Below are 25,145 nucleotides of genomic sequence, written 5' to 3' on the forward strand. Positions count from 1 at the left end.
AGCCAGCGGTGATGGGGCAACTGCAGTCTCATGGGAAGGGGGGTGGTACCAGCTCATCCTTCACGAGCCACCGAGGTCACAAGTTGCCCCCACGAGTGGCTCTCTGGCACGGTCATGGCTCCAGAGGCAAAAGGACTTAATCACAGCCCGGCAGCTTGCGGCAGAAAAGTGAGTGGACCGTGTGTTAAACTACGGCGCCATGCCTCCCCAGGAGGGAAAGGGTGTTGCTCCCTTCCGCCTTTTCTCCCCTGGCAGCAAGGTGGCCACTGCTTCAGAGCTTGTAGGAAAGCCAGGTATTAGCTGGCGGTGACAGGGAAACTGGAGTCTCATGGGAAGGGGGGCAGTACCAGCTCATCCTTCACGCCCTACCGAGGTCACAAGTTGCCCCCCACAAGTGGCTCTATGGCACAGCCATAACACGAGACGCGCAGAAACCAATCTCGTAATTATCTTGCTCTTTGCAGAAATCCAAAATCATTATATGATTCTCATAACCAGCTATAGAAAACAAAGTATTTCACAATGCCTTTTCAGCAATTCTGATTGTTGGGGGCGGGGGGAATTCTAAACAATAATGGTGCATCTTTTGTCAAAATAATGAATGTAATCCAGCTCCCAGAACCTTCTGTCAAAATAATGAATCTTTTATCAAAATAATGAATGTAACCCAGCTCCTGGAACCGCGCGGCCGCATTTGCGGCCACGCGACATCTTATTATGACATCTTATTATCTCATTCCTACTTTGGACAAACTGGCAGACTACCAAATGTAACCTGCCCACACGGCAGAGTCTGGCAAACTCCCCGTGGCGTACCCAATATGCCAAATACCAGTAACAATGATGGGTCTCATTCTCTTAAAGAGCCTTGAATATAGCAGTTTCTTAAAAATCTCAGGGCTAGGATGAAGGAGATGTTACTGGGGCCTGCTCGAGGCAATCAACAAATAACAGGATGGTCGTGATTCGTGATTCGTGATGAATGTAATCAATGTAGAGAAAAGTTAAGTAGAAATCATCTGTCTCACAGGCATTGTGAGGAGTGGGAGGGGGGTATATTGGGGTTCTTGGTGGTGAAAAATGAGTACTGGTGAAGGAAAAGGTGTTTGATCATTGTTTGACTGAGACTTAAACCTGAAAACTTTATAACTTTTTCCACAGTGATTCAATAAATAAATATAAGAAGGGGAAAAAAAAGTAAGGTGGAGTTCATGCCCAATTCAATCAGCTAATCAGTGGCTGAATAAATAGCAGTACTCCTACATAAAAAAATTTTTTTAAATTGAATCACTGTGAGATAGACCCTTACAAAGCTGTTCATGATTAGGTTTCAGTCATTCAGTGTTCCAACACCGATCCCTCCACCAGTGTACATGTTTCAGCACCAGTGTCCCCAATTTCCCTTCCATCATCCCCAAACCCCCCAAGTCTACTTTGTGGTAGGCATCTTTCTCTCTCGTTCTCTCTCTCTCTCTCTCTCTCTCTCTCTCTCTTTCATTGTGGTTTGCAATACATATACTGAAAGGTTGTTGAATATATCCTTTTACCGAATTTTAACCACCCAGTTACTGTCCAAGTATTGGACAGTAATCCATTTCCAACTATTATTGTCATACTGGTCTCTTCTCTATCTTACCTACCCTCTGCCCCATACAGCCTTGTGCTAGATTCCAACCACTGACCAATCCTCCTGGCCCTTCCCTTGTTTTCATTTTTGGAAATACTACGGCACTTCCATAAGAAGCGAAAACAGAATTCTCATGAGACCCAGTAATTTGACTTCTAGATATCTACTAAAAATATATTAACATACAATAACATGCTATGTTAATATAAATACAAAAAATTTATTTACAGGGGTCAGAGAGATAGTACAGAGGTTAAGACACTTGCACACAGTTCAATCCCTGCACAGTGTATGATTTCCCCGAATACCATATATTGTTCCCTGGGCACTGCAAGGAGTGATTCCTGAGCACAGAATCAGGAGCAAGTTCTAAGAATTGCTGAGTTCCCATAACCCCCTAAAATTTATTTCCACAACTGGAGAAATAATATAGGGGTTAAGGTACTTATCTTGCATGCAGCTGACCTCTGTATGATCCCTTATATTACATATATTCACCTGAGCAGAGTCAGGAGTAGCCTCTAAGCACTGCAGGGGGGCCCCTCCCCCACACACACAACCCAATATGGAAACAACCTAAATGTCCATCAATACATGACTGGCTGAAAAACATATGGTACATTTATGTAATGGTCTAACTATAAAAAAGAGAATTTTGCTATTCACAGTAACACAGTAATTGAGTGTATTACACAAAGCAATATAAATCAGAAGAAAAAGAAGACAAACATGATTTCACCTATGTATGCAATGTAAGGAAATAAATTTGATAAATAGTAGCTCTGAGGAGATAGTTCAAAGGGTTAGCAAGTGCTCTGCATGAAAGAGGCCCAGGTTGAATTTGTGGTACCACACAGTATACCCAGCACTCCTGGAGATGACCCAGAGTGACATTATGGTAGTAGCCCCTAAGAACGACTGGGAGCGGCCCCAAAACAAACAAGATAAAAAATTTTTTAAATAAATAAATAAAATAATTGAACAAACAAAACAAATTTTTAAAAAGCCAGTATACATTGGTTATCGGAGGGAAGAAATCTGGAGGTAGGAGAAAAGATTGGGAAGTGTATAAGAAAAGATCATGCTTTTTATTTATAACAAAAAAACTTTAATACGTGGTAAAAGGTTTTACCCTACACTCTTAACTGTTAAAAAAAATATCTTTGTTACTGTTTTTAGGCCATATCAGTGGTGCTCAGGGCTTACTCCTAGTTCTGCACTCAGGGATCACTCCTGGCAGTGCTCAGAGGACGATATGGAGTGCCAGGGATTAACCAGGTCAGCCACATACCTCCTATACTATCTCTCTAGCCCCTTTACCATTAATTGGGTTTTTTTTAAGTCTTGTATTATTTGAATTTACAAAGAAACTAACCTCATTTTCTTCTCTTTCAAGATGTTCTATTCTGTGTAAAATTTCTTTTGCTTTCATCCAATAATTTTCAAGGTCCATCTCTTTTGTATACATGTCCTTTAATAGTTTTGCTTCATTTTCATCAAAATATTCAAGACTTAGAGATAATTTCTCAGCTTTGAAACATGTGGGGAAATGAATTGATCTATTATTAGAAATTTTATTAACACATTAAGGACATTCTCATCCCCCCCACCCCAATACTCTTCTACCCTTTCTCTAAAAAAGGACATCTTCACCCTGACACTCTCTAATATCCTATCTCTAAAATTTGCCCCTCAATACTATCTTAAATTCCATTATAGTTCTGTAAATAAGTGTAAAGCAAGGGTCCGGCAGAGGCTTAGGATCGAAGAGTCACAAATTAGACTTGACTATTCAGAATTACATAAAAAGCAAGAGCACAAAGGATCAGAGAGATAGTATAGGGGTCAAGATGCTTGTCTATATGTGACCTAAGTACTACCCAGAGTGGCCTTTCAAAATACTGGGCTACTCTTCCCCAAAAAAGCATGACAATTATTGTGCCAGGTATATAAATAATTCCAGGTATATTGACATTGGTATTATTTGATCTTTTTTGGTTTTAGGTACTCAGGGCTTACTCCTGGCTCTGTACTCAGGAATCACTTCTGGTAATGCAAGTGCCCTATCTGCTGTACTATTGTTCTGACCACAGGAGTAAATACACTGGTTTTAATGGCTTGATTTGGGTTTTGGGCCACATGCAGTGATGCTCAAGACTCATTCCTGATGGTGTTCAGGGGACTGACCATATGTGGTGCTAGGGATTGAAACAGGATTGGCCACTTTCAAGGCAAGTGTCTTAATATCTGTATTATCTCTACCGTCACCTGGTTTTATTAATTTTTTGGTTTGTTTTGGTTTTGGACCATACCTGGTGGTACTCCTCAGGGCTCACTCCTGGCTCTGCACTCAAGGGTCACTCTTGACTGCCTTAGGGGACCATATGGGGTGCCAAAGATCGAATCTGGGTTAGCCAAGTGGCAAGGCAAGCGTCCTACCCACTGTACTATTGCTTCAGTCCCCGGTTTTAATATATTTAAAATATAGTTTTATAAATGCTTTCTTCCTTTAAACACTCTTTTCATTATCCCTGGCACTGCGAATACTCCTCAAATATTTAAAAAGCAATTTTTCTTCCACAAAGATCAAGACTCATTTCACAGCTATTATCCCACGCTTCAGTTACACTGCTATCATATTGTTCAATATACCAGGCTCTTTGCCATCAAAGGGTCTCACTGTTAGTTATACCTGATATACTCGCCCATAATAAACTTCCTTCTTTTCACCTAATTAACTCTACATTCAGCTCTCAGCTTAAGAATTACTTCATCCAAAATCATTTTCACTCCAAGTCCAAATCAGACTTCTTTTTCACTGGATCTGAAAACTATTCTATCCATTTCTACCTCTATGCTAATTTATAATACATTTATTTTTTAGCTTAATCAATTATTTTTCTCTAAACTCCAAGAGTATCTGCTTTGTTGTTTTCTATCACTGCATCCCCAAAGCCTGATATCATTCAAATAACAGGAAAGTTTTTTTTTGTTTTTTTTTTTGCTTTTTGGGTCACACCCAGCGATGCTCAGGGGTTATTCCTGGTTCTGCACTCAGGAATTACTCCTGGCGATGCTTGGGGGACCATATGGGTTGCCGGAGATCGAATCAGGTCAGCCGCGTGCAAGGCAAACGCCCTACCCGCTATGCTATTGCTCCGGCCCCATAACAGGAAATTTTTTAGAAATAAATGAGTGGGTCGGCCATGTTGGCCTTACAAGCGGCCAACATGGCCGACCCGAGTTCGATTCCTCCGCCCCTCTCGGAGAGCCCGGCAAGCTACCGAGAGTATTTAATATGCCAGACACAGTAACAACAAAGTCTCCAATGGAGACGTTACTGGGCCCGCTCGAGCAAATCGACGATCAACGGGAGGGCCTTTACCTTTACCTTTTAAATGAGTGTAGTTTGTGATTTAATTCTAAATCATCCATAGTCTACACTTCTAGGTCCTAAATTTACCCACACTTCATAAGTAAGTGACTTATAATGATTTTTCAGTTTCATATACACTTTTATATGCTGTAACACTCTAGCTATCAAGTCCAAATTTATGTACTCTGCTTTTTAAAGATAACCTAGGAACCAAAGGGTCTTAATTCATCAAAACAGATACAAACTACCACTCAAAAACTTTGGTTGATATTTTCTAAAAGCAATAGCATACTTACCAATAGTTTTACAGTTGTGTAGAACAAAAGTGGCAGCTTTATTTAGTTCCTCACTATGAGATTCAGTTAAGGCTTGTACCATCAGTGAAAGCCCATTGTTTTTAAAAAGAGCATACTGATTTTCCTCTGTAAACAATTATTTAAGAAGTGTCAGACACAGTTATGTGATCAAAAGAGTCTCTGCACGAGGTTATTATTCCTTGTAATAATTAAAATCATAGTTCAAATTATAGAACAAAAACAATTTCAAGAGTTTTTTGCTTCAGAAACAATACATTTACATGAAAAATACAAGACACATAAGTTTTCATCATTGAAATGCAGTATGAGGGTCTGAAGTTATAGTATAATGGCTAAGGTGTTGACTTAACCATTCTGTTGACCAGTTTGTCCCCACCAAGGATGACCCTGAGCACAGAGACAGAAGTTGTTTTTTAAGTACTGCAAGGTATGGTCAAAAACCAAAAAAAAAAAAAAAAAACCCAACAACAACAAAAAAACACCAGAAAGAAATGCAGCTAAAGTACTGTTCAGCCTCCTAAGAATAAATGAATTACCCCTTAATCACTTAATCACTTAAGTTCCCGTTAGTCGTCGATTTGCTCGAGCGGGCACCAGTAACGTCTCCATTTGTCCCTGTCGCGAGCTAGTGTAGCCCAATGGCATCTGTTCGCTCCAGGAACATGAAGGGCCTCAAACCGATCGTTCATGATCTTCACGAAGAAGTCTGACCATCTGGTAGGTGGGCGGCCACGCGGTCTTTTGACATCCCGTGGAATCCAGTCAGTAACAGCTCTAGTCCAACGGTCGTCTTTAAATCTCATTACGTGACCAGCCCATCTGATTTTCGACACCTTGGCAAATGAGACAGCGTCCCTGATCCTTGATTGTCGATGGATGTCAGAACTCCAGATTCTTTCTCTCATTTGAGTGAAACGTGATATTCCAAGCATAGCTCTTTCTATTCTTCTTTGGGAGACCTGAATAGCATTCTCATCTTGTTTGTGTAGGGCCCAGGTCTCTGAGGCATATGTTAATGCAGGAAGAACAGTGGAATCAAAGAGATGTGCCCAGAGCCGGAGGTTCTTCGTCCTCTTAGCTATTTCTTCGACGTTCTTGAAGGCGTTCCAAGCCGCTCTCTTCCTCCTGCGCAGCTCGGGTGCCAGGTCATTTGTCATGTTGACCTCTCGACCTAGGTACACATAGCTGTTGCATTCGGAGATGGTCGTTCCATTGAGAGCGAATGGGGCGTCAGGAACAAGGCTGTTTCTCATAAACATTGTCTTCGTAAGATTCAGCTGTAGTCCTACCTTTCCACACTCACGGTCAAAGTCGGCCAGCATTTGTGCCGCTTGGCTGATGTTTGGTGTTATTAAAACAATGTCATCAGCAAAGCGGAGGTGGTGTAGTTGCCGACCATCTATCTTCACTCCCATTCCTTCCCATTCCAGTTGTCGCATGATGTTCTCGAGGGTGGCACTGAAGAGTTTCAGTGAAATGGTATCACCCTGCCACACCCCTCTTGACATCAACGATCACTTCTTTGTAGAATGGTGAGATCCTGGTAGTGAATCCGCAATACAGCTCACGGAGGATCCTGACGTATTGGGCTTGAATGCCCTGATTGGCTAGGGTTTCAATGACCGCTTCCGTCTCAACAGAATCAAAGGCCTTCTTTAAATCAATGAACGTTAAACAGAGCGGCATCTTGAACTCCTGAGAAACCTCGATGAGCTTGGTTATTGTGTGGATATGGTCGATGGTGCTGAATCCTTTGCGGAACCCTGCTTGCTCGCATGGTTGTCCTTCATCTAGTGTTCTGCCAATCCTATTTAGGATGACTCGAGTGAACAACTTGTAGATGACAGACAATAGGCAGATCGGGCGATAGTTGCCAATGTCATGGATGTCTCCCTTCTTGAACAGTAGTACGGTCCTGCTGGTTTTCCATTGGGACGGAACCTTGCATTCAGACAGGTAGCGAGTGAAGAGCCGAGCCAGTGTATTGATGAGTACTGACGGCAGGTTCTTCAGGTGTTCAGGTCTGACCTTGTCTGGGCCGGGTGCTGTTTGTTTCTTTACCGACGAAATGGCGTGTCGGATTTCGGAAGGGAGAACGTTGGGAACGACATATCCATCCTGTGGAATTTGGTATGTCGGCAAGTGGACATGGCTATCGAAGAGATTTGAGTAGAAGTCATGGATAATCTTCTCCATTGCCGTTCTGGAGGATGTGATGGATCCATCAGGACGTCGGAGGGCAGCCATCTTGGTCTTGTAGTTGGCGAAGGACAGGCGGGCGTTACGAATACTTTTCCCGGCTTCTGCCGCATCTACCAGTACTTCTGCTCTTCTCTCTTTGAGGTCTTCCTTGATCGCATCTCTGCACTGCTTTGTGAGCTCGGACGTTAGCTTGCGGTTGCCTGAGGCATGCGCCAAACCACGCTGGCGAATTAGCTCAAGAGTTTTCGAAGATAGGCGATTTTTTGTGGCTATCTCTCTCTTGGCGTTCCTCGCACATTCATGGAGGTGCTGAACCAGTCGATCGTATTCCTCGTCAATGTTGTCAACAATGGCATCTTCCCATGTTGCCGCAATAGTACCAAAGAGTTCCCAGTTGGTGGTCATTCTGGGAGTTCTCTTTTTGAACTTTGCAGCCCTTTCTCCCCGCTCTGTGAAGTAGAATTTTGCACGAAGGAGACGGTGGTCCGATCCCGTTCGAAATTTTGGGACAACAGCGACATCAGTCAGGCAAAACCATCGATTGAATATGATGTGGTCTATTTCATTGTGGAATCATCCACTGGGAGACTCCCATGTCCATCGTTTAGATTCTGCCTTCTGGAACTGTGAGTTACCATGAATGGTCTTGGTCGACATGATGAACTCAGACAGTCTCTCACCCTGTTCGTTCCATTCTAGGCCATGGGTCCCGATGTGAAGTTCTTCAGCTGTTCTTCTCGGTCCTATCTTGGCATTAAAATCACCCACAATGATCTTGTAGAAGGTGTGGTCTTCTTTATAGAACTTCTCTAGCTCCACGTAGAACTTCTCGATTTCTCTTTCATCATAATGAGATGTTGGTGCGTAGACAACGAAGATAGAAACTGCAGGCAGTGAGCCACATCTATTCAAATGTAAACGTCCGATTCGGGTTGTTAGGCATTCGAATGAATCAATGCTCTTGGCCAAGTTTGTGTTGACAAGGACACTGACGCCTCCAACACCTCTTTTATCGCATGTTCCGAGGAACAATTCTTCTCCAGTGTCGAAAACGGCATGGTGAGATTCGTGCCTTCTTGTCTCGGTCAGATCAATGATGTCGTACTTAATCATTCGCGCTTGTACCATCAGGTCCTCGATGGATGCATCTGATGCTAGCGTACGTGCATTGAAAGTACAGATGATCATTTTTGTCTTCCTTCGTTGTGGCAGCCTAGGTCGGCCTTGAGATTTTGTCGGCCTCTCCTTTCTCATCCTTCTCAGTGCTACTACTGAGGACACTATTTCCAGTACCCAGCCGTCGCCACACTCCAGGACGCTTTCCGGACCCGCGCAGCCGCAAGCGGCCGCGCGACACATCATAAGACACTAAATACCCATCTTCTGGAATTGTCGTACCATATTTGATAGCGTTCAAATATGGTAACACCTACAAGGGTGATCAGAGGTCTCCCCAAATCGGAAAGACTGGCAAGCTACCGAGAGTATTCCGCCCGCACGGAAGAGCCTGGCAAGCTATCCGCTGTGTATTCGATATGCCAAAACCAGTAACTACAACTGGTCTCATTCACCTGACCCTGAAGGCTTCACCGACATGTCAGCACTGAATTACCCCTACCTAGCTTAAATCCTAATTATATAAAATCTAAGAGAAAGAATAGACAAATACACTGGGAGATGTAAGAGAAACCATCAGAAGGAAAAGAGGAGGAAAAACAAACAAACATGAGGGAACAAAGGCAGAATAAAAAAGTAGGATGGAAGAGTGGTATAGGAGAAATAATAGAGGGCTTATCTTGCCTTGCATAGGCTGACTCAGGTTTGATCCCTAGCACCACATGGTCCCCTAAGCACCACTAAGAGTAACTCCTAGCACAAAGTTTGAAGCAGCCCCTGTGTGCTGCTCCAAACACCAACACCCCAAAACAAATGAGGGTGAGAGAGAAAAGAGGCTGGGAGTAAAGAGAACAAGAGAGGGAAGTGGAAAGGTATGAAGAGAAGGAAAGTGTAAAAAAAAAGAAAAGGAGTAGAAAAAGAGAGAAGAGAATAGTAGGTGAAGTAAGAACTTCTGAAGGTTTTCACCAGGGGAAAACAGTGACTTCTGAACAACAATATAGAATGGACTGAGAAATGGAGATAAAATAACTTATAGAGATAAAGCTTTGAAAAACATTGGCAAAATTCCTCAAGGTGTTTCACTAATTAAAAAAAAAACATTGACTAAAAGATGTCAAGGTGGGGGCCGGGAAGATAGTACAGTGGGTTAGGCATTTGCCTTGCATGTGGCCAAACTGGGTTCAATTCCCAGCACCACATACAGCCCCTGAGTTCACCTGGAGTGATTCTTGGGTACACTGAGCACTGCCAGGTGTGACCCCCAAACAAAAATAAGAACAAAAAGATATCAAGGAGGCAAGGAATGGAAGCATTTTATGAACTGTGGTGGAGATAATTGGTACTTTGGTGGTAGATGTAGTGTGTTAATATTGCCCTCTTGTAAAATTGGTATGGTGGTACTGGAATTGTGCAGAAAGGCATAAATAAGGAAGGGGTAGTAAAAAGTAAAACTACAGGTATCAGTGAATGGCTGAATACAATAGTTGAAGAAATATGGGAACAAAATGATTGCTTTGAAAAAACTAGAAAAAGGCAATGTAATATCCTTTCCTTTTTGTTTGTTTTGTTTTGTTTTAAGCCACACCTGGCTATTCTCAGGCTTAGGACTAGTCCTGGAGGTTTTTTAAAAAATAAATTTTATTTTTATTTGGTTTTGGGTCACACCTGGCACTGCTCAGGGCTTATTTATGGTGATGTGCTCAGGAATCATTCCTGGCAGGCTCAGGGGACAATATGCTAGGAATTAAACCCAGGTCAGCTACTTGCAAGGCAAGTACTCTACCTACTATATTACTGGAGTTCTGCGCTCAGTGATGACTCCTACTCCTGGCAGTGCTGGGGAACCATATACAGTGCTGGGATCAAACCAAGGTTGACCATGTGCAAAACAAGCACTTTAACCCACATGCTATCTATCTGGCTCAAAAAAGAAAGAAAGAAAATATTTAGAGTGGCCTCTCAAGTAGTGCAATACGTTTAAGCCATAGCACAGCGGGTAGGGCGTTTGCCTTGCATCCAGCCAACGTGGCCGACCTGAGTTCGATTCCTCCGCCCCTCTCGGAAAGCCCGGCAAGCTACCGAGAGTATTCGATATGCCAGACACAGTAACAACAAAGTCTCCAATGTAGACGTTACTGGGCCCGCTCGAGCAAATCGACGATCAACGGGAGGGCCTTTACCTTTACCTTACCTTAGGGATAAAAAAAAATCAAGAGTCTACTATTTAATAAGCACACTGAGGGATCAGGGCTTTCCATTTGGTCCCCTAAGTACTGCCAGTGTAACTTCTGAGAAGAGAGCTAGGAGTAACTCCTGAGAACCACTGAGTGTGGCCTAACACCCACCCCGCCACCCAATAAATAATATGTACATTAAATAAATCCAATACTTACCACATTTCTCTGTACAATGACCAAGAGTAAGTATAATGCTAAATTTTTCTCCTGAATCCAGACTTTCATGACAAAATAATGTGAGAAGCTTTGAAACAATACAGTACTTGGATAGTACTATACCAAAAGTAGCTATTAGCAGAAAATAAAACAAAAATAATTACAAATTCAAATATACATATATAATATCATATACATACTATTTCTAAGATATTCTGGGTGTTATATATACAGTATCTCATACTCATTTCTTAACATCTTCTATGTATGAATAAAAGTAAATACATTGTAATAAGACAGTGACTAATACAAGCCCTCATCAATCCTTTCCTCACAGTCAAAGATAAAGAGTTTTAAAAATTTTGCTGCAAAATTTTGTGAATATGAAGTACAATCTACCCAAAAGTTGAATATGTTTATTCTTCCTACTCTTTTTAAAAATAAACTTTGGTCACACCTGGTAGTGCTCAGGACTTACTACTGGCTCTGCACTCAGGGATCACTCCTGGCAGGGCTCAGGGGACCATACAGGGTGCCAGGACTGAACTGCGGTCAACCATATGCAGGTTAGTACCATCCCTGCTGTACTGTCTCTGGCCCTATTTCCTATTCTTATCTAGATTGTGCTACTCTGTCATTAAAATACAATATTAAACAACATGGTTCTATTGATACTAACATTGTAATAAAGTATATCTAAAACTATGTTGAGATGTGACAAAATTCTGAAAGTCCACCAGATAAGCTATATTTATTATATAGCTTTAACAAGTGCACCTAGAAATTATCAATATTGATAACAATAAGATTAAGAATTCATAATGTATAGTCTAGTGGTTTTGCATCTCTGAAGGGCACAAAGAGCCTAACATATAACAGAATCTCAAAAACTTATTTTTCAAAAGTCTTCTATTTTTCCAGTTATTCCCAAGAGTTGATTATTACAAAGCTTTATAAATTATCATATTCAAGATTTGTACATGAGAAAAGTAGCTATTGGTTTTAAATTTGGCTTTATCTCTAGCTATGGTATAGTGGGAAAGCCAGATCTGGTATCAGAAAGAGGCATAGTTTAGTTATATAATTTAAAAAAAATCTATAAATTAGGTCATCCATTCTTATGTATCAAAAATGTCCCTTCATTTTTCATCTAAAACTTTTAATGCTGCTTAAAAATATAATCTGGGGACCAAGGTAAAACAGTTGCTTTGCACTCAGCCAAACCGGGTTCCATCCCTAGAATCCCATATGGTTTCCTGAATTCTACAAGAAGTGATCCCTAAGTGCAGAGCCAGGAGGAAGTCCTGAGCATAGCTGCATGTGGCCCTAAACAAAACAAAAATTAATTTGTTTTGGGAGAGTTGAGCCACTCTCATCTAGGCTGAGGGTTTACTCCTGGTGTGCTTTATGAATCCCATATAGTACAAGGCACTGAACCAAGGCTAGCCACATATAAGGCAAGTACCTTAACTCCCATGCTATTTCTCCAGATCTAAGAAATAATTTTGAGAAGACTTACAATTCCTCAACACACAATATGCCAAACTCAAACAAAAGGCAACTATAGAAAAATTACTTAGCAACTCCACTCACGATTATCTGCAATACATGCATCCACTGTCTTTGCCACCACCACTGCAAGCTTAGCACTGGAAAGAGTCTTGTGTGAATCAGATTCCAGCTGCACAAGAACTTGGGACAATACATCCAGTCCTCCCACAGATACAAAGTATTCCTGAACATATTCTTTAAAAAAATGCAGCAGAATTAATACCTCAATGGTTTCATTAAAAAATTTGCACTAAGTACAAGTGCAAATTTTAACTTGACGTTTTCAAGTACTTATTTAAAAATTCCAAAGTTAAATAGTTAAAATATTCATAATAATATGCATAACATAAAATAAATTATTCATTATGGAAGAAACTCATGTGGACAGCATAATAGTTTTTCTTGTGTGTTAAGTATGCTTCATTTAGTGAGAATTGGTATATTTTGTAAAAATGATATTAAAGTCAGGTCCTTCAGGTCCCTCACTAGTTTTAAAGACTGGCTTCGGGTATTTTTTTTTCTTTTGTGCTTTTTGGGTTACACCTGGCGATACTCAGGGGTTACTCCTGGCTTTATACTCAGAAATTACTCCTGGCGGTGCTTAAGGGACCATAATGGAATGCCAGGGATCGAACCTGGATTGGACATGTGCAAGCCAAATGCCCTATTCACTGTACTATCACTCCACCCTCTGGCTTCATTCTTTTAGCTTGCTTGGTATTGAACTTAGCAAGCTGCCTATTTTCTGAACTATTTCTTTATTAACCTTTTAATATCTGGTAAGACATATGATGATATTGTCTCTCATTCCCGATATTAATGATTTGGGCTTTATCTCTTTACTTTGGAATAGTATGTGAAAGTATACTTTTCATTGATTTTTTATAAATAACTACCATTTCATTTCATTTTTCATTTCATTGCTTTTTATCTATTTTATTCTTTTTTTTTTTTGGCAGGGGTGGGGTAGGTGCCACATCCAATAGTGCATGAGGATTACAGTTCTGTTTTCTGAGTTGTTCCTGGTGGTGCTCAGGGGACCATGTGGTGCCAGGCACTGAACTGGGGTCAACTGTAAGCAAGGCAAATTACTTAATCTCTGTACTAACTCTCTGACCCTCTTTTCTTTTTGTAAATAGAAGTCCTATCCAGCAATAAACAAGATCACCCTGTTTATAATTTCATTTCTTAAAGTTACTTTGAACTTTCTTCTCTAGCTGCTGCTGCTGCTGCTGCTGCTGCTGCTTCTTTTACTTTTTGTTTTTTTGCAGGGTTGGGAGCTATTTCTGTCTTTGTACTCAAGAGTGATCATTGCTGGTGGTATTCAGGGAACAATATGTTGTGCCAAGGATTTGAACTGGAGTCAGCCGCAGGCAAGGCAGGTGCCTTATGTCTTGTACTATCTCTCTGGTCTTATTTTCCAGTTTCTTATGTGAAAGTTGGTATGTCTTAATGTTACAAATTTTATGGAAATACTAACTCTGCAATTAATTAAACAAGGCTTTGTTATGCTTTTAAATATGCTTCTTCAAGTATGATATAGAGCAGGATTCTTGAATTTTTTTCCCCGCTTCATGTGAGAACTTCCTGTGAGAAATGTAATATGGCCAGCCAAGTGCTGCCAGAAACACCTCAGTTCAGCAGGCAGGTAATTTTGAATTAATGGTTGGTCGCTGCATGTTCAGAAACCTTTTACTGATGCCAATTTTTTTACAACTCCATATTCAGTTATATGATGTTATGTGGGGCTGAAACCAACAGTTTAAGAAACTAGAATCTAGAGAATAATAAATACTTACTGTTATTTGCAAGAGTAAGTCCAATAAATGAACAAATAGGGCGAACTATCTCAGGTTTCATGCAGTTTACTAGCCAATTACTAGCATCTGGGAAAAGTGAACTGCAAAACATTTGATTCTCATCTGAAAGGCAATTATGCTTTAATGTAACACTTTGGAAATGTCAATTTTTCTTTTAATTTTTTAAAATATTAAAATATTTTATATAATTACCATTTTGAGGATTGTTGACACAGACACTCAAAGTACTACACACTGAAGACCACAACTGATAACTATGGAGAACATTTTTATCTGACAAATTCAAATCATATTCTGAAAGAATTGTCCTATTAGATAAAAAATATAAGTAAATTCATACAAATTGTTAAAATCTTATATGATTATAATAAACTTTTATTTGCTTACCTGAATAACTGTGACAGAACTGAAATACAACCTGTTTCTCTCACAAGCGTTTGTCCAGTCCCTTAAAAAAAATAGACAAATATTATGAGACTTAAAAAAAAGCTTTAAAGAAAAATAATCACATATGTAAATAATTTTCAATAAATTTTTACTATGTATTTTATTTAATTTAAAAAATTTTTAATTTAAGTATATAGAAATTTATGAATTACTTTAATTATTTTCTTTTTTTTCATTTTTTATTTTTTGGTCCCACCCAGCAGTGCTCAGGACTTACTCCTGGCTCTGCACTTAGGATCACTCCTGGCAGGGTTTGGAGGACCACAAGGAATGCCAGGAATTAACCCAGGTTGGCCACAGGTAAGGCAAGTGCCCTACATATTGTACTATTGCTCCTGCCCCTCACTTTAAAGTATTAGAAAGTGGAGGCCAGGACAAAGTACAGCTGTTTGGGTGCCTGATCTTGTTAGATTCCCAGCATCACACAGTCCCCTAAACATTGCCAAGTACAGTTCTGGAAGTCTCTGAGCACTGTCAGATATGGCCTCAAATTCAGGTCCCCACTACTGCTATGGTGGCCCAGGTATCCCTAACATAGCATGATAGCATCTCGGGCCCAGGGTGCTGAACCTAAAAGCTAGGTTGGCTGAGAATAATAGGTGGGACCCCCGAGCACCACTTGCAAGGCCAAAAAAAAATCACAAAGTATAATAAGTTATGAGATTAAATATAATACAATCATAACAGATTAAAAATATGTAAAGGTAAAGGTAAAGGTAAAGGCCCTCCTGTTGTTCGTCGATTTGCTTGAGGGGCCCAGTAACGTCTCCATTGGAGACTTTGTTGTTACTATGTTTGGCATATCGAATACGTCACGGGGAGCTTGCCAGGCTCTGTATTAAAGTTATAAATGAAAATTACCTACTTATATTAGAGAATGACACCATTCAAACTTCATCTAAAATTTAAAATAAGGGGCTGGAAAGAGAGTACTGTGGGTAGGGTGATTGCCTTGCTTTCAGTTGATCTGGGTTTGGTCCCTGGCATCTTGTACAGTCCCCCAACCCTTCCCACAGCAATCCCTGAAGGCAGTGCCCTGACAACTGCCAGGTGTGGCCCCAAAACAAAACAAAACAAACAAAAAAATCAAAACATTTATTTTGTATGGTTATGGTTTACAATACCAAAATACATCCCAAAATATAAAAATACTATCTAGAAACTTTTGAAATCCTTATAAAATGTCTAAAAATTTAAATAATCAAAGTAAGCAATATTTTAAATGTTTTAAAAATAATAGGGTTGGAGAGATAGTACAGCAGCATATGCCTTACACGAGGCAGATCCAGGTTCAATCCCCAGAATCCCATATAGTTCCCTGAACACAGCCAGGAGTAATTCTTTTTTTTTTTTCTTTTTTGGGTCACAGTTGGCAATGCACAGGGGTTACACCTGCCTCTGCACTCAGGAGTTACTCCTGGCTGTGCTCAGGGGACCATATGGGATTCTGGGAATCAAACCCTGGTCAGTGCGTGCAAGGCAAACACCCTGCCCGCTGTGCTATCTATCCAGCTCCAACCAGGAGTAATTCTTGAGTGTAGAGTCAGCAGTAACCCTAAGCATCAGAGGGTGAGACCCAGAAAGCAAACAAAAAACTCGAACAAAAAATAGTGAGATTTTCCTGAGCAGAAAGTATACAGAAATATTCTATATGATCTTTGCAACTTTTTGGTAAATTTAAAATTATTTTAAAATAAATACTAGGGGACAGAAAATAGCTTAGGGATTAAGATATTTGCCTTGCTGATAGCCAAACCTGGTTTAATCCCCTGACCGCATACAGGTCCTGCCAGGGGTGATCCCTGAGCCCAGAGTCAGTAGTAATTCCTGAGCACGGAGCCAGGAGTAAACCCTGAGCACAGCTAGATATGGCCCCCAAGCAAACAAAAAAATACTAAACAATTATATGTATGCCCTTCTCTTTTCTTAAACTCAGTACTTCTCAGAAGTTGTTAAGATTAAGACACGGATACAGGACTAGAATAAAAAGATTGATATCTGTTCCAAATATTTTTGAAAATGCATCTACAAGAGAATGTACTTACTATTATTTGAAACAAGAACCAAAATAACGTAGACAGACATTCTTTTTAAGTTTGTATTTGAATCACTCTTAGATAAGAAACCAGTTAAATCTTCAAACAATTCTGAAGTACACAAAGTCTGCTGACAATAAACTGAAACATGAAAATATAATTTTAATTTATATGCATTAGTACTTTTAAAAATATATTGAACAAAACATAAATTTTTCCAGCTGGGATGGTTCTCAGTCAGATATAATTTGTCAGATCTATATAGTGAAACTTCAGATAAACTGGTATATACTCATTCAGTCCACTAAGGAAATAGTATCTTAATCCGCTTGACCTAAACTATAAAACATATATTGAATATCCAGAATTTCAAATAAAAATCTAACCAAACAAAAAATTAAAGTATAACCAAAATTTTAAAAAGAGAAAGTAGAAAATGTAGCAAGGAAAAAAAAAAGAATATTCAAAACCCTGCTTTAGAAAACAGGAACAAATGACACTGGTGCTACTTTTTAAGACATAACTAAAACCAAAGGTATTTTTTTAAAAAATGATACTGGGGCTGGAGAGATAGTATAGCAGAGAAGGTGCTTGCTTTGCAATTGGGTAACCCAGGTTTGATCCCCATACCCCAGGAGGAGAGATTTCTGAGTGTGAGCCAGGAGAAAATCCAGAGCACAGCTACGTGTAGCCCCACCCCCAACCCCAGTCAAAAAAAGAGATATCATTAGTAGTTTTTAATGTATGTGATTAGGCAAGTAGTAGAATTATTTTTATTATTTTATTTTTATTTATTTATTTTTGCTTTTTGGATCACACCCAGCAACGCTCAGGGGTTACTCCTGGCTCTGCATTCAGGAATTACTCCTGGCAGTGCTTGGGGGACCAGAGGGGATGCTGGGAATAGAACCCGGGTCGGACGCGTGCAAGGCAAACGCCCTACCCGCTGTGCTATTGCTCTAGCCCCTTATTTTTAAATAATTTTGAACACAAGTATATAATCATCATTTGATCCAGCGTTTAGGACCAGTTATTATTAATTTTCCCCTCAAACTAAGAACTATATTTTATTTATCTCTTTATATGCTTAGCAGGGATCACTCCTGGCAGGGTTCAGGGGACCATGTGGGATGTTGGAGGACTGACTCCAGTTCGACTGCTTGCAAGGCAAGTACCCTACCCACTGTACTATTGTTCTGGCTTGAGTTGTTTTTAACAAGTGATGAAGAATAGTTAATGAATGAAAATACGAGAAAATAAAGTTTTCTTGACAAACCAATGCTTTAAACACAACCTTATTTCAGGTATATTTAATTTTTTTTTTTTGCCTTTTATTTGGGCCACAGCCAGCGATGCTCAGGGGTCACTCCTGGCTCTGCACTTAGGAATTACTCCTGGTGGTGCTTGGGGGACCATATGGGATGCCAGGGATCGAATCTGGGTCAGCCGCGTGCAAGGCAAACACGCTACCCGCTGTGCTATCGCACCGGCCCCAGTACAGCTTAAAATTTTTGCCAAAATGAATTCCAATATCTAGAATGTACTTATCCACATATAAAATTGCTTGGGGTCATCTTCAATTAATTCAATAGTACCTGGATCAAATTATCTGGACGTGTAATAAAGAACTTAGAAATTTATTTTTAGGAACCAGAAGAGATAGTTTTGCAGTTCTTGCATGCATCCAGCCCTAGATTTATTCCCAGCTCCAAATGGTCCACCAATATCACTAAGTGAAGACCAGGAGGCCCAAGTACCACCAGGGTTCCTCAGGTAATTTCCAGCACCACAGGGCTCAAGCAGTACCATATTCTCAAACATTTGCATTCAACTGACAGCCTGATAGGCTGAGAATCACCCTGCCAATTACTTTTCAGTATTTTGTTAAGGTATAATATGATGGGGCTGGAGCAATAGCAGAGGGGGTAGGGTGTCTGCCTTGCACACAGCTGACCGGGGTTTGATTCCCAGCATCCCATATGGTCCCCTGAGCACCACCAGGGGTAATTCCTGAGTGCAGAGCTAGGAGTAACCCCTGTGCATCACCAGGTGTGACCCAAAAAACAAAAACAAAAACAGAAATTTAAAAAAGGTATATGTATAATATGATGCCTAAAGACTAATGAAGTAATATAGTAATTTACCATTTTGTTCTGCAACAGTTCCCAATATATATAAAGCTGCTTCTTTAACTATGCTATGTTGACTTGACTTTGCAAGATTTTTTACAAACATCAAACCACCAATTTCTCGAAAATAAACACCTGCATTACCTGTAGTGTATACAGAAAAAAAAAACAGAAAATATATTTTTATAAGATTAAAATAATCACATGAACACAGTAACAAAACACGTGGAATAACTGAGTAGAAGAAAAGAACTGAGTATATTTCTAATATCGAATAAATAAAATCACAGAGCAGATGTTACTCTTGGGTCTTACAGTTTTGTTGACAAATTGAATGAATAGTGACCAAAGCTTCCTTTTGTGAAAGAGGATTGTCCATTTGATACTTTAGACACTCCAACAATATGTTCAGGTCAGTCTTCATTTCTAAAAAACAAAAATTTTTATTATTTTAAACAAAAATTTCATTCAAAAACTAAAAATCTCTCTAAATATAATTTGTAGTACTTTAAATGAGTATTATTAATTTCATAATCTAATGATTAATAAAGATATATAAAAATAAAGATGTTCTTTAAAGTAGGAATTTGAGATAAGTTTCTCATAATAACTCAAGTGTTATCCCTGATGAAAGAAATAAATATAAAATTTGGGTTGGAGAGATAGTATAGCAGGTAAGATACTTGTGCCTAACATGCATTAGATTCCCCAGGATCCCATAAGGACCCTTGAGCACTGCCAGGAATAATTCCTAAGTGCAGAGCCAGGAGTAACCCCTGAGCATTGTGTGTCCAGCACATCTGATTTTCGACGCCTTATCGCTTCTCAGCCTTTTGGCTAAGATTGAGTGATTTTCAACGCCGTGGCAAACGAGACAGCGTCCCTGACTCTCAATCATCAACAGAGGTCAGAACTCCGGATTCCTTCTCTCACTTGAGTGAAGCGTGATACTTCAGCATAGCTCTTTCGATTCCTCTTTGGGAGACCTGGATAGCGTTTTCATCCTGTTTTTGTAGGGCCCAGGTCTCTGAGGCATATGTTAATGCAGGGAGAACGGTGAAGTTGAAGAGATGTGCCCAGAGCCAGAGGTTCTTTGTCCTCTTAGCTATTTCTTTGACGCTCTTGAAGGCGTTCCAAACCGCTTTCTTCCTCCTGTGCAACTCAGGTGCCAGGTCATTCTTCATGTTGAGTTCTTGACCTAGGTACACATAACGGTTGCATTCGGAGATGTTGTTCCGCTGAGAGCAAATGGAACATCAGGAACGAGTCCGTTTCTCATAAACATTGTCTTCATGAGATTCCGCTGCAGTCCGACCTTTCCACACTCACAGTCGAAGTCGATCAGCATTTGTGCTGCTTGGCTAATATTTGGTGTTATTAGAACGATGTCATCAGTGAAGCGGAGGTGGTGTAGTTGCCGACCATCTATCTTCACTCCCATTTCTTCCCATTGCACTTAATAGATTATTTTAATTAAATTTAATAGATTTTAGCTAGATTGCAGAATATTAAATGAGGTCTGGATGGGTGATAAGAAACTGGAGAATAATGAAAAGTTTTGTTGAAAGTAAATGGCAGTAGCTTCAGGGTGCTTGTAATATTAAGGTCATTTAATGGGGCCAGAGCAATAGTACAGTGGGTAAGACGCTTTCCTTGTACACAGCTGACCTGGGTTCTATCCCCAGGCATCTCATATGGTCCCCTGAGCACTGTCAGGAGTGATTCCGGAGTATACAGCCAGGAGTAACCTCTGAGCATTGCCAGGTGAGGCCCAAAAACAAAAGGAAAAAAAAGTCATTTGAGAGAATAAATGAAGAGGGTCAGAGAGATAGTACAGCAGGTAAGGCACTTGCCTTGCACATGGTCAACTTGAGTGTGATCCCTGGTACCCCACATGTTCCACTGAGTAGCACCAAGAATGATTTGTGAGTGCAGAGCCAGCAGTAACCCCTGAGCAGTGCTGGGTGTGCCCCCCCCCAAAAAAAAAGAGAGTGAAAGAGAACATTTGAAGAGAGTATGGGGATTCTTGAGAGAGAAGGTTAACTGTAGATGCTCCGTCAGCAATTTATCATATAATAGGCAATTTATTACATATTTTTCTGTCTCCATCATCAGATTGTGAATTTCTTGGAATCACAATTCCCATGTGGATACATAAATTTATAAATGGTTTGTTTACTATGAAACTATAATATTTCTTAGTAGACATTCAATGAATAATTAGTAAATGCGTAGAGTTTTGATACGATTTGGCAGTATTTGTGCCTTTGAGTTGCATGGAAGAGAGTGCTAGTAAAAACTTGTTCAAGCAAAAAAGAAAATAATTAAATTTATACAACTGGGAAACCCAGAATTGTGAGAAAGAATTCAAAGAAACCACAGGAAGGAAATCACTGTAGGCAAGAAAAGAAAATAATCCAAACTATAAAGGTTATTATCACTGTAGGGCTCCAGGACTCAGGTAAATAAATTTACCATAAGCAGAATGTGAGCCAGGTATCTGTTGTTATATCATCAAAGAAGAGTTAAGAATCACTGAAATATTTTTGTAGAAAATCTGTGATGTGAAAAGTGTCTTAAGAATTATGTGAGGGGCTAGAGCAATAGCACAGAGGGTAGGGTGTTTGCCTTGCAGCAGCCGACCTGGGTTCGATTCCCAGCATCCCATATGGTCCCCTGAGCACCGCCAGGGGTAATTCCTGAGTACAGAGCCAGGAGTAACCCCTGAGCATTGCTAGGTGTGACCCAAAAATTAAAAAAAAAATTATGTGAAATCTGGGGCCGGAACAATAGTACAGCGGGTAGGGAATTTGCCTTGCACATGACTGACCAGGGTTTGATCCCCAGAATTCCATACAGAACCCAGAGCACTTCCAGGAGTAAACCCTGAACATCACTGGGTGTGGAACCTTCCCCACCCCCCCAAAAAAAAAGAATTCTGTGAAATCTACCATATGTGTCTTTCTGGTATGTATAGCTTGCTTTATCCAGAAAGACAGATCAGAGATTCCAGAAAAAAAATTTTTTTTTTGCCAAAGATTTATCACTACCTTTACTTACGCCCTCTGTTTTCTTTCATTCCCCTCTTTCTCCTCCTCAGGAAGTCTTGACTCTATTGCCAGTACTCATTTATCAGTTTTATATCCTTTTGGATACATGGGAAAAATAATTTATACTTCTTTTTTCTTTTGACTTTTCTTTGTATAATCCCATCAAGCTCCTCCTAATTTGCAGTTAATCAATGGCAAAATTATTTAAAATTTTTTCTATACCATTTATATTTTGTGCAGGTAGGGCGTTTGCCTTCCAAGTGGCCAACATGGCCAACCCGAGTTCAATTCTTCCACCCCTCTCGGAGAGCCCGGCAAGCTACCGAGAGTATCTTGCCCACACGGTAAAGCCTGGCAAGCTACCCGTGACGTATTAGATATGCCAAACACAGTAACAATTGTCACAATGGAGACGTTACTGTGCCCACTCGAGCAAATCGATGAACAGTAGGAGGACGGTGACAGTGACATTAACGGTGACAGTGACATAAAATAGTTTTATTTAGGAAATATGGGCTGAAGAGATAGTATAGCAGCTTGGTTACTCGCCTTGTATGCTGCCAGCCCAGGTTCAATCTCTGACACCCCAGATGGTCTCCCCAAATCCTACCAAGTGTAATTCCTGAGAGTGCAGAGCCAAGAGTAAACCCTGAGCACTGCTGGGTGTGGCTCAAAGTCCAAAAAAGAAAAAAGAAAAGAAAAAGGAAATAGAGAAATATTGTAAAGGAATTAGGGACCCACCTTGGGATGTAGGAAACACCAGAATAGACCTATACTTGCATGTACACATGCGAGTATATGCTTATTTATTTAGTTTTTGAAGTGCTCGGGGTTGTAAATAGGGCCTAAGTATGCAAGGCAAGCACTTTGCCTCTGTATCCTCTGCCCTATTTTACCTATTTCAAGCTGAATAACATTCAGTGCATAAATATGGCACATCATCTTTAACCAACTCTATTAATAGGCACTTTGGTTGTTTTCTTTTTTTTTTTTTTTTTTTTTTTTTTTTTTTTTTTGTATTCTGGGTCACACCCAGTGATGCACAGGGGTTACTCCTGGCTTTGCACTCAGGATTTTTTTTTCTGATTTTCTTTCTGATTAACTTCCTCCATGTCCATGGATTCAATCTTTATTTTTCTGTTTGTTTTTTTTCATTTTAGGGAGTCATACCTGGTGTTGCTCAGAAGTGACCACTGGCAATTCTTAGGAGGCAATATGCACTGCTAGGGACTGAATCGAATCTACATTGGCCGCATGCAAGGCAAGCACCTTATCTTCTGCATTTGTCTCTTCAGCCCAGTTTCTATTTTCTTAAAAACAACTTTGGGCGCTGGAGAGATAGCACAGTGGGTAGGGCGTTTGCCTTGCACGCAGCTGACCCAGGTTCGATTCCCAGCATCCCATATGGTCCCCTGAGCACCACCAGGAGTAACTCCTGAGTGCAGAGCCAGGAGTAACCCCTGTGCATCGCCGGGTGTGACCCCCCCCAAAAAAAATTAATTTGTACCTCCAGGGATACCTTGAAGTCTTCTCAAGTCCCTACTGCTCTTATACATATTTATGTTACACAATATGGTTTTATTAAATCAGTTATTATGATACCTTAATTATCAGATGTCTTTTCCCATTAGAATATTAGTTTCCTAAAGTCAGTGTGACAGGCACTGAGCAGATGCTCAATATCTATTTATGTAAACTGCTAAATGAGTCTTCTACTTCCCATTAGATAATCGGCTGCATATCCTGCAAGTATAGCACCAGGTATGAGTCATGAATTTCTCACCTTGGATTTTCTTATTTCCTTTACTTTCCATGCTTGTCTGTATTATTTTTTCTTATATTTCACCTATAAGACAAAGATATTGTCTCAATTTGTTGAATGCTTAAGAAAATGCAAAGAGGTAAACAAATAATTTCTCTGAAGGCAGAAGAGGAACTGAATTTGCCACTTATTAATAGTGTAATATTAGGTTCTCTGAGGCTCAATTTCCTCATCTGCCATAAAAACAGTTATGGGGTCAGAGAGAGAGTATACTTGCTTTGCACCCAGCCAACCCAAGTTCAATTCCCAGCCCCATATATGGTTCATCAATCTATAGCAGGAGATATCCTTGAGTGCAGAGCCAGGAGAAGCTCTGAGAACAACCAATTGTGCCCCCACCAAATAAAAAAGAAAAATTGTTACAGAATTAAATCTGAAATCATATGTAAATTCCAATCATCCCAAGCAGCATTTGGGGACCCAGGGGCCACACCTGGCAATATTCAGCCAACTAGGCCAGAAGGTTCAAAGATAAAAAGCCCAGCAAAGTGCTTGGCCTGGTGGTGCTGGGGACACCCATTTTTAGCAATTACATGAACAACTGACTGAATCTAATTTGTTTTCGTCTAGCCCTCATTTCTTTCCTGAAAAGTTTCCCCTGAAAATTTGAGACTGGGAATGTGTGTGTGTGTCTGAGTATAACTCCATGAATCAGAGACAGGCACACACACATATACACAGACATGCACACACAATTTTTCTAGGAGCCCAAGTTCAGTAGTAAAAATAGTTTTCAAACCTGGCACCACTGTACATGCTTGAACACAAACCTAGTGTTTGGGATTAATTGTACTCAAGGCACAAGATATAAAATCTCCTGCACCCAATGGTCAAGTATGGTCAAGTATATGTGAGCACCACAACTAAAAATGTGTGAGCACTACATGCCAGGGAGATAGCTTAAAGGGGTGGAGTACATGCTCTGCATGTTGGAGAACTATATTTGATTCCTGGCACTGTAAGATCCCCTGAGCACAAGCCACTGAAACACACCACAGCACCAGATGTGGCTCAGAAAGGAAAAAAATATTATCCCCACTTTTCTGGAGTGACAACACAAGTGACAGATTATATTCCTAACATATACAAAGCCCTACATTTGATCCTGGTACTACATGGCCACGGCCCCTAAAAAAAAAAAAAGCCTAAGATTTATGTTGTTTGGCATTTCTAAATATATATACACCTCACATTGCAAATCCATGCTAATCCCAAATAAATACATTTGAAGATGACAGGACAAAAAGTGTGAGCACTAC

The 25,145-nt window shown here is 40.1% G+C and overlaps 1 protein-coding gene across 1 annotated transcript in view; it reads right to left on the minus strand.

Annotated features, from left to right (window-relative positions):
• The window catches only part of TERB1 (telomere repeat binding bouquet formation protein 1), a 38,896-nt gene extending 15,018 nt beyond the window's left edge, over positions 1–23,878 (minus strand). Inside the window, exons 1-11 of the mRNA XM_056136973.1 lie at positions 23,848–23,878; positions 19,330–19,440; positions 19,030–19,158; positions 16,895–17,026; positions 14,790–14,850; positions 14,595–14,710; positions 14,382–14,504; positions 12,625–12,777; positions 11,032–11,163; positions 5,300–5,425; positions 3,003–3,157 (exon numbers count right to left, since the gene is read on the minus strand). Of these exons, the coding sequence (XP_055992948.1) occupies positions 3,003–3,157; positions 5,300–5,425; positions 11,032–11,163; positions 12,625–12,777; positions 14,382–14,504; positions 14,595–14,710; positions 14,790–14,850; positions 16,895–17,026; positions 19,030–19,158; positions 19,330–19,440; positions 23,848–23,878 (1,269 nt within the window). The remainder of the gene's footprint in view (positions 1–3,002; positions 3,158–5,299; positions 5,426–11,031; positions 11,164–12,624; positions 12,778–14,381; positions 14,505–14,594; positions 14,711–14,789; positions 14,851–16,894; positions 17,027–19,029; positions 19,159–19,329; positions 19,441–23,847) is intronic.
• Positions 23,879–25,145: the final 1,267 nt, after the last annotated feature.

The sequence above is a fragment of the Sorex fumeus genome, unplaced genomic scaffold (assembly GCF_029834395.1).
Source record: "Sorex fumeus unplaced genomic scaffold, SorFum_2.1 ptg000122l, whole genome shotgun sequence".
NCBI classification, from domain to species: Eukaryota; Metazoa; Chordata; class Mammalia; order Eulipotyphla; family Soricidae; genus Sorex; species Sorex fumeus.